General features: G+C 52.3%; 1 protein-coding gene across 1 annotated transcript; it reads right to left on the bottom strand.

Annotated features, from left to right (window-relative positions):
• Positions 1-8,931: 8,931 nt before the first annotated feature.
• MIF (macrophage migration inhibitory factor) lies at positions 8,932-9,795 on the bottom strand. Its single transcript, XM_032876014.1, has 3 exons — positions 9,585-9,795; positions 9,243-9,415; positions 8,932-9,124 (listed from the first exon to the last, which is right to left on the bottom strand). The coding sequence occupies exons 1-3, from the start codon at positions 9,690-9,692 to the stop codon at positions 9,058-9,060; spliced, it is 348 nt and encodes a 115-aa protein (XP_032731905.1). The 5' UTR covers positions 9,693-9,795; the 3' UTR covers positions 8,932-9,057.
• Between the last annotated feature and the right edge of the window lie 306 nt (positions 9,796-10,101).

Here is a 10,101-nt window from a genome sequence, read left to right as displayed (position 1 = left end):
TTCCTTAGTCATGTGTGCTTTGTGTATCTCCTTTTAGGAATCAGTAAGATGATGTTCTCTTACATCATCTTACTTTAAGGTCGTTGTGCTCTTTTCTTTATAGCTTTTATTTCACGGGGAACTGATTTGTGTGTGGATGTGAACTAGGAATCCAGTTTGATCTTTCTGCCCGCGTGGTTTGGCAGTCAGCTGCCAAGTACCTGTAACTGAACAGTGCTTCCCTTCATGTAGATTTCAGTGTGTCCTCAGTCGTATATCAGCTCTGTGTGTGGAGAGCCCTACTTCTGGGATCTCTCTTCTTTCCATCGGTCTGTTGTCTGCCCCCATGCTGATTTCACTTTGCCTTGATTACGTGACGCCATAACAAACCTTGTCATGGGGAAAGCAAGTCCTCCCACCTTGTCTTCTTCAAGAAAAGATTTTGGCTCCTATTGGTCGTCTGGATTCACACGTCAAAGGTAGAATTGGGTTCTCAAATTCCACTGAAATGTGGAATTTCACCTGCGATGAAGGCCACCACAAGATACGACCAACCACCTACCACGTTGGCTGTCTTGAGTCAAAAACCAGAATGGGGAGAAGTCCCATCGTTCCAATAAATGGTCTCTCCATTTTATTTAGTCCTTCGGTGACAAGCCCCCTGCCCCAGCCCAGTGTGTCTGTTTTCTAGAAATCTGTACACCTCGGGTTTATTCCTAGGTACAGGGCAACTTATTAGCTATTTGTTTGCGTGTTTTCTTTACCCCACCCCAACCCATCTTCTCTTCTTTGTATGAAGTCCTATTTTATATGATATCTGTAAAGTCGTATCTTACTCTGAAAAATGTCCTTTTCTCTATCAATATTCAATGCATGTATTCTAAATATCCCTTGTCTTGCTTGTCTGGCAAATATATTATTATAGTGACTCCACATGGCTCAGATGTTAAACTTGTATAAATTCATACCCTTCGTGGTGTTCTTTGACTTTTTTTTTTTTTAATCCACTCACGATCATTGGCATCCTTCAGTCAATACCCACGTGATCCTTCTCTACACTTTGAAATTGCAATATACTTTGAAATCGTAATGACTGAACTCTTTTCTCTACCTCGTAGCTGTGTTCTATTTTGACTGGTGGCAACTCACTAAGGAATCACCCCATCCCTGAAGGATTTATTCCTGGAAACGGCTCCTTTCCAGAACCTTTCTTAGCACACAACTCTCAACTCTCATTCATACTTTGCTCTTACAGGAGGAGCCCTGTGGATGGGTGGGGTTCAAAGGCTCAGAGCCATTCACCTCTTGTCAAAAAGTATTATGGCCCTATTTGTGTGCTGTCCTCTGTTTGTGTGTTGTCCAAGAGGGCTAGGGGTTCTAAGTTACGGTCTGAATGGAGAGGGTTGAGGTGTTTTGTTTTGTTTTTTTAATATTTTATTTATTTATTTGACAGAGATCACAAGTAGGCAGAGAGGCAGGCAGAGAGAGGGGGGGAAGCAAGCTCCCTGCTGAGCAGAAAGCCCGATATGGGGCTCGATCCCAGGACCCCAGGACCTCAGGACGATGACCTGAGCGGAAGGCAGAGGCTTTAACCCACTGAGCCACCCAGGTGCCCCGGTTGCTTCCTCTTAAGGACTCCGAGGAGCAATGTCACCCGAGTCACATCAGCCCCACCTTCTGGCTGGTGGGTTCTATTACATTCTTCTCCAAAGCTTTGTGCTCCCTGGTTGGGGTCTGGCCTCTGGTTCCCTTTTCCTCTTAACCCAATGTTGGGGTTCAAGCCTGGGTATTCACCAGAATTTTAAAAAAAGAGTCAAAAGGAATTCAACCCAAAGGGTCTTTTCACTTCTCTCTGAAGAAGATGGAAATGGCCTTATTTTATAAACCAAGAATATTATCTGGATTATCAAGAGAGCAAAAGAGGACACTCACAACCTGAAGTCAAGTGTTATCCTGGAGAAAATCTGGAAGGTTCTGACAGAGTTCCACCTGATTTGCTTCTGTGTAGAGGTCCTGACGTCACATTGCTTTTTCCCCCATCTTCGAGAAAGTCTAGGACACCTTGAAATTCATACCATCTTTGGGAATCTCATGATAAAATAACAGTTAAAATGATCATTGCAGATGGGCATTGCCTCCACAGCTGGAGTTAAGGGAGGAGGGATCCGGCACCAGCCAGAGTTCCTAATTCATAAGCTAAGTTGAAAATTTAGGAATTTGTTGCAGCTTTTTTGTTTATTGCTGACAGCATCCATGTGTTGTGAGAACACTTTGTCCACATGATCCTCTGGACATCTGAGGTCCTTGCGCTCTTCCAGGCTGTCTAATGGACACAATGGGCAAAGTCCCTCCAAGATGGCAAGACCAGAAAGGTGGACACTTGGCAAGTGGGAAGGCAGGCTGTGGGGGAAACTGAGGGCACTAGGGAGGAGTTGGAGGAGGGAAGGCCCAGGGAGGGTCAGGACAAGTTTCCCCCTTGTTCGCAGGCTACCCCCAGGTGCCAGGCATTCTGCAAACAATCTCTGTCTGTTACAAATGAAATCCAGAGGGGACCCATCAGGGAAACAGAATCAAGAGCTTTTGTACCCAGTCCAAAGCAGATTTCATTTAGAATAGAAGTGGCATTTCATCAGTGGAGTAAGTTGAATAATTCTGCAGATGGTGAGGGGACAGACAGGTGTTGTCTATAATCAGAATGGATCAGGAGCACTTGGGTGGCTAAGTCGGCAGAGAATGTGACTCTCCATCGAGGGTAGTGAGTTCAAGCCCCACCTTGGGCATGAAGCCTACTTTAAAAAAAAAAGAAAAAAGATTTAAAAATAGATGGAGCCATACCTCAGACGTGACACGGGAAATTCCAGAAGCAAAAACGTCAATGTGAAAACAAGTTTACATGATGTCTTGAAAGAAACCAGGGCAAACAGTTTAATAATCACGGAGTGGGAAAAACTGAGGAATGACATAAATCCCAAGACTAGGCTGAAAGAAATGTATCTCCTGCATCGACCCACAGTCAAAAATCCAGGTGATATCCTGGAAAAAATATGTGCAACTCATGGCAATGGGCTAATATCTCTAAGAAATAAAGAGTTTTAAGACAAACAAGAAAACCCAATCCGGTGGGAAAACGGGCTGAAGGATTTGACTTAGTTCCTAGTTAGTTTGTCTGCTTAAAAAATCATGAAAAAACCACAAGTAGCAAACACCTAAATATGTAGCAGATATATAAGTGCTCCTTGGGATAAATGGATTATGGACAATTAACTGTCATCACATCCCTGTCTCCATTTCCACTCGCTCCTATAGTATACACCTGACCCTGTGAAAAGATGCTCAGCCTCATAGTAAGAAGCAAATTAAAACCATTTGGTTGGGAGAGAAAAGCATTTTCCCCAGTCAAAACCGGAACTGGGAGGGCCTCCCTTACCCAGCTGACGGTGATGATAAACCCCATCTCTAAGGGGGACATCGGGTCATATTAGAACAGCATCGCCCTTGACCAAATGATTCTACCTCCAGGTGCCTATTCTACAGATACACTTACACGTGTTTACCTCAGTATGTCAGAGCTAAGAATGGAAGGCTGGAAACAGCCTAACCATTCAGGACAGAGACTAGTTAAAAGGAATTGTGGTTGGTCCTAACAGGGGAATACTGGAGATTCTTCAGGTACAAAGATAAACTTCCAGGTGGGAAAAATAAAAAAGGAAAATGCACAATTAGCCTAGAATATGCTATACATATTTGCTTCTATGCATAAATATGGGGGGATCTGAGAGGGTAATCCTGTGGAGGGAGGGCATGGGAGGGAAACTTCTCTCTGGGGATCCTTGGAATGCTTTGAATTTGAGTCACTGTAAAGATTATCACTGATGAAAATGAGAATAAAATTAGGTACACAGGAAACCAGGTCACTGGGGGGGGGGGGAGATGCAGTCATAGGGAGACGAGGGGGCTGAGACTTCTCACTTGTAGCTTTTGGATTTGGGGCCCCGTCTGGATGTCTTCGGTGTTAGACCTATGGGAATATTGAGGCCAGACCCCATTGTTCCAAGATGGAGACCGAGGTTTCAGGAGTGAAGGGACAGAGCCAATTTCTGAAAACTCACAACTTTTGGTCTCTTTTATGTGCACTTCAAACACAGAAGGGAGGTGGGCTCACTTAACAAGGAGGGGAAATCTGGGCAAATGGCTGGTGAGTCTGCATTGTGCTGCACACCACCCCCCCCACTTCCCTCTAGTTTTGGAATTCTCCTTGGGAGGCCTGGAGGGTTGGGGCCTGGTTTGGCACTGCTCCGCTGGGAAGGGAGCTGGGCAAGCCAGAGGAAACCTTTACAGAAACACGGTTTTGGGGTCCAACACTTAGTTGCCCAGTGGGGGCAAGAAGTCAAGGAAGATAGTAGTCCAGAAACTTTGGAAACTTCCTAATCTCTGGGGGGTGGGGTGTCAGCTGACCCCCCACTCCCACCCCGGGAAGACTGCACTATTTCTACCTACTGCTTTAGAGGCAGTGGGGTAGCCCCATGATCTGACTCACCAGCTTCTGTGGTTGGTGGGCCCCTCGGTGTGGGCTGGGGTCCATAGTGAACTTTTCAGCTGTATTCCTGCCAAGGCCATGTGCTTCCCCTTTTCAGCTTCCCCCCTCCTTCACTTTCAGGCTCTGGATGGGAGCCTACCTTGATGATACCTGCCCATATCACCCCTGGTCTTTTCTCCGCCCACCCAAGGAAGGGGTTTCACAATTGTATTAAGACCCAAGTACGGGCATAGGGCACCTGCTTGCCCCTTCCCCTCCCTTGGCCATCTGCATTATGTCCAAGGTCACGGGCTGTGAGCTGCTCTGGTCATGCTCCAAGGTTGAGGGAATATGTAGGAAGGACATCTGGTGAATCCCTTCATTTCAGAGGGGGAAAGTGACGCCCAGAGTCAAGGAGGTCAGGCACGCCCTCAAGTCTAACCACCTCCCGGGGATCAGGCTCCCAGAAGTGGTGGAGGGTGGAGGGGAGGTAGGCCTGAGGCAGGGTCTCAGCTGAGGCTGGGGGAGGGAGCAGTGGGGTTTCTGCAATGAAGGCATTCGGGGGGTGGAGTGGGGATGACAGGGTGGAGGGACAAAGCCTGCATTGCCAGGCTCTCCAGACCTGCGGCATGGGCCCAAAAAGAGCTGGGAGCAGGCGTCTCCCAATGCACATAGGCTGCTGGGGGATACAGGAAGGGAAACCCCAGCTCACAAGGCATAGGCCAAAGCAGAAGGGCCTTGGTGTTGTCCTGCACTGGCCTCAGGGAGGGCTTCCTTCCAGAAGGGCATGGTGTGGGGCTCTGAGTGGGTAGATGGGAGGGAGGCATTCCATGCAGAAGTAACAGCCCCCCCGCAAGGTGAGGTAGGAGGCTGTCAGGACCAGCCTTCTCTCCAGTCAGGTTTTCACTGGCAGAGAACATGGTACCACTGGAGCAATGAGAGGGAGCAATGAGAGAGAGCAGGAGGCCATCTGTGCTCCCCTTCCCGCCCCCAAGCTTTGAGGTATTATTTGGAAATGAGTTTCTGCAACTTTTTTCAAGGATGCCCTGGGGCAGCCATTGGGCTTTAAGGAAGGGACAGGCTGCTCAATGGGACTGGAGCCCACACTTTGTAATAAACTGGGCTGACCAGGGCATGACTGGGTTGGGGAATGGGATATGGCTTAAATGGGATGCAGCAGTAGCCTTCATTGGCATTAGGGCAATTACTGGTTCCAGGGGACTTGGGAGCATGGTGGGCAGAGGCAACAGTGGGGTTCCTGACTCACAGATGCCCCACCTTTTCCATGGATTCCAAGGAGCCACTTCCTTGACATCCCAGCTGATCTGAGAGCCTGACGCTCCTGTTTCTTGGGGGTGGTGGTGGGGCGGCGGCTAGCAGGCTGTCCTCAGCTCTCCTGGCTGTTGGCTTCAGCCTTCCCAAACACAGCAGGGGGCCAGCCTGTCTCGTATGCCCCTTCTGCCCCAGGAGACCCCCACTGCTCATGAGATACCATAAGGTGAACCCAACTGCAGGTACTAGGGGGTAATGTGTGGGTGAGTCCTGGGAGATGGCCAGGCCAGCACTGGCACACCCAGGGAAGCTGGGGTCAGTGTCCTCATCTGTTAAAGGGGGGAGTTGGGCCCCATACTCGCAGAGACCCATGACCCTGCACACTCCTGACCAGGTATAGTTCAGGATTTAAGAGGGAGACACAAATGGCAGGTTGGCACAGAGCCAAAAGCAGAGGATGGAGATTCTGTGTTGGGAACTGGGAACACAAGGGAGCTTGAGGGGGTTGTGACAAAGGCCAGGGCTGGGGTGGGAGCAGCAGGTGCTTGGATCCATGAAGGAGGCCCCAGCTCACAAGCCAGGTTCTGGCTTTAGCTGGAGCCATGCTGCCATCCCCGTGCCCCACCCCTGCCCCATGCTCCAAACCCTGCATGGACATAGATGCGGGGCTCACCAGCCCTTTCACTGAGGCAGCTGGAGCAAGACCTCTGCTCAGAGATCTTTGTGGAAGAGAAGATTGCCCTCCCCACCCCTAAAGATGGGCAAACACCTTCCAGATTCTCTTGAATCCTTGACTTTCCTTCCTCTTTTAAAATGTGACCCCAGGGGGCGCCTGGGTGGCTCAGTGGGTTGAGCCTCTGCCTTCGGCTCAGGTCATGATCCCAGGATCCTGGGATCGAGTCCCGCGTCGGGCTCTCTGCTCAGCGGGGAGCCTGCTTCCCTTCCTCTCTCTCTGCCTGCCTCTCTGCCTACTTGTGATCTCTGTCAAATAAATAAATACAATCTTTAAAAAAAATTAAAAAATAAAAAAAATAAAATGTGACCCCAAATATCACTACTACTGTTCTTCTGGGAATAAATCCTTGCTGCCTAGGGTTGAGTTGACATGGGGCTGCAGGACCTAGACTGAGAAGCAGAGTAGTCCTTAGGCATCTTGACTAGTAAGCTGGTTAAGTGAGGATGGGCAAACTCCCCAAAATTCCATGATGGGAGAGGAAGAGGGCAGGCGTGGGAGTGGGTTCATGTGTAAACTGCCAGCTGACGGAGCTCCATAGCTCTTGGGCCTGGGTTGTTCTGAGGTCTGATTATGTTGCCGTAATCAGAGGACAAGAATGACTCATCCTCTGCTTCAAGCCTGGGATGGGCACAGTGATGTTCGTGGTGACGCCACAGGGGTGACTCATCCAGGAATAGTGGGTGCTGCGGGGGCTAGACCACTGGGAGCCATCTCAAGGAAGGAGCCCGCGGCCACTGCAAGCCCCAGGCTTCTGTACACACACACAAGGCAGCCCTTGTCACTGCCTATGGCTCAAAGGCAGGCCTGTTCCTCACTGCCAATGTCAGAAGGGCAGTGACAGCCTCCAAAGGCTTGGCCTGGCAGCAACCCTTTCCCCCAGAGCCCCTCAGCTTTCAAAAGTAAATTCACTTATGGGGAGCCTGGGTGGCTCAGTGGGTTAAGCCGCTGCCTTCGGCTCAGGTCATGATCTCAGGGTCCTGGGATCGAGCCCCGCATCGGGCTCTCTGCTCAGCAGGGAGCCTGCTTCCTCCTCTCTCTCTGCCTGCTTGTGATCTCTCTGTGTCAAATAAATGAATAAAATCTTTAAAAAAAAAAAAAAAAAAAGTAAATTCACTTAAATTCCGTTCTTAAAAAACCATCTCTTCCATCAAAGATTAAGCTGGTTTACACAGAGGCTGAGCAAGAAAGAGCAAGGGGTCCCAAAGGCATAGTCAGCAGGAGTCCAGAAGTGAGGCCCCCACGTCTCCCGAGCCCCCAGGAATGGGGCTCATGCGGCCAGAGCCCTCTCCCTGTACAAGCAGGGGAAATGAACTTGACTGTTCCCAAGGGCCAGGCAGTACAGAAGGGTCCTAGGGCCAACTCCAGGTACATGAACTCCTAGTGCTAGTGGCTGGGTCTCACTTGGAAGGAGTTGCTGCCAGGGCACAGGAGGCCTCACACACTGTAGGCTACCAAGGCATTCTAGCCTGAAGGCACCTGCTCTGGGAAGCAGCATGGCAGCTGAAGCCCCAAGTGTGGGGGCAGAGTTGCCTACTGTCCTATCCTCACCCCCACAAGGGAGCCCCTGGCCTTGGATGGAGGGGCTTTGGACCAGTTAAGACTCCAGTCACTTTGGGCCTCGATACTGATTTTGTTGTGGACAGTGTCCCCCAGGGCCAGGACCTTCAATATCTAGCAGGGTTGACTAACACCTGAAGGCTTTCCAGAGCCATGGTTCCGTAAAACATGAATGGCACAACTACAGACTGGGTGTTGTCTCTGGGAACTGTGTGCCAGAAGACAGCAGAACCCAGGCACAGATTTGGGGGCAGAGGGCAAGATAACCAAGGACTCTGCCTCCTGGGCACCTCCCCACCCTCACCAGAATACTATCCCAAAGTTCCAGAACGGGACTTTCTAGGTCAAAAAACTAGGGCACCAGCCTAGCAAAGTTTGACCCTGTGCCACCGGGAAAGGGCCTTCTCTCCCGGGGTACCCTTTGCCCATCTGGAAGATGGAAGGTGGGGCTAGGAGAAAAGGTCCAGACGTGGCTGGCTCTTCAGACCCCCGCAGGCCAATCAGCTGTTGATCCCCACCTCTCCCACTCTTCTCCTGGCAGTCGGAGCCCAAGTGGTGGCCCTGCCCCTGTGGGCGGGAATGGATTCAAGTCTGGGTTCCCGCCAAGGGCAGAGTCAGGAACATGCCCTGGGAGGGCACAGCCGCCAAGATGAGTGGGCGACTCCGATTTGATTCTGATTTCTGAGTCTGTGGCCCGAGGCAGGATGCCAATCAAGGCTGGAGCCGCTGATGGGGCAAAGGGGGTTAGAGCTAGGAGAAAAGACCCTAAGAGTAGATTCCCAGGGGGGCAACCCTCCCAGCCCCGGTTCCCAAGTCACTGTCCCAGCCCTGCACTCACTTGTCCAAAAACCAAGGAAGCCCGAGAGGCAGATGCAGCCTCCAAACCGTTTATTTGTCCGGACTTGGAAGTGGGGGTCGCTGTGGGGGTGAGGGGCGAAGTGGGCACAATATTGCGGGTGGCAGGGCCTGGTGCAGGAGGGTTGGGCAGGTTTGGCGCTCAGGCGAAGGTGGAGCCGTTCCAGCCCACGTTGGCCGCGTTCATGTCGTAGTAGTTGATGTAGATCCTGCGGGGCGTAGATGCCAGGCTCAACGGGCTGCGCCCCCACCCCGCCCCACCCCGCCCCGCCCCAAGCGCGCGCCTCCCCCTCCCCCCACCGTCGTGCCCCCCGCCGCCCCACGCACCTATCCGGGCTGACTCGCAGGCGGTCGGCCAGTAGGCCGCATAGCAGCTTGCTGTAGGAGCGGTTCTGCGGGCCTCCGATCTTGCCGATGCTGTGCAAACTGCAGAGCGCGCACGGCTCACTGGAGCCGCCGAAGGCCATGAGCTGGTCTGGGACCACGTGCACCGCGATGTACTGTGGGGAGACAGGGAGCGATCAGGCGACAACCCTACCCCCCACCCCATCCGCGTCCAGAGCCTCGCCTCAACCCGGAGTCGCTTCCCCCGCCCCCACCTCCCCATCTCCCAGCCCGGGACCACCTCGTCCCGCGAGCACCCCCTGTCCCTGTTCCCTCCCGGCAAACCTGGGCCGGCTTGCCGGTTGCCTGCGCCAGCTGTTGAGTGAGCTCGGAAAGGAGTCCGTCCGGCACGGAGGCGCGGGGGACGTTGGTGTTCACTACGAACATTGGCATGCTGGCGGAAAAACGGCGGGGACCGGTGCACGGGAACTAACCAAGTCGCCTCCCGCTGCAGCCCGGGAACCTGAGCTACGTGACCGCGGCACGATGCCCCCCCGCCAAATTAGGGCGGTCGCGGCCCCGCCTCCTGTGACGCTACCGCCGGCGGAAGCCCCGCCTCCGTGCGGCGGCGCTTCTCTCCCGACTGGTGACATCACCGCAGGCCTGCGCCGCCGCAGTCCTCTTCCGACTGGTGACGTCATCACGGGCGGACTTTGGCGCGACTGAGGGCTTTGGCGTCTCGGGCCCACGCACCTTGTGGAAGCCGTTCTACCCGTGGTGGCCAGAAATCTGCCTTTCGTTTTTTTGTTAGTCCTTTCATTTAGTCATGGATGTGTGTGCCAGGAGTTGGGGATACGGTGGT

The sequence above is a fragment of the Lontra canadensis genome, unplaced genomic scaffold (genome assembly GCF_010015895.1).
Source record: "Lontra canadensis isolate GAN:19392208 unplaced genomic scaffold, GSC_riverotter_1.0 scaffold57, whole genome shotgun sequence".
NCBI lineage: Eukaryota > Metazoa > Chordata > Mammalia > Carnivora > Mustelidae > Lontra > Lontra canadensis.
This window is presented reverse-complemented; position numbering and strand designations above follow the sequence as displayed.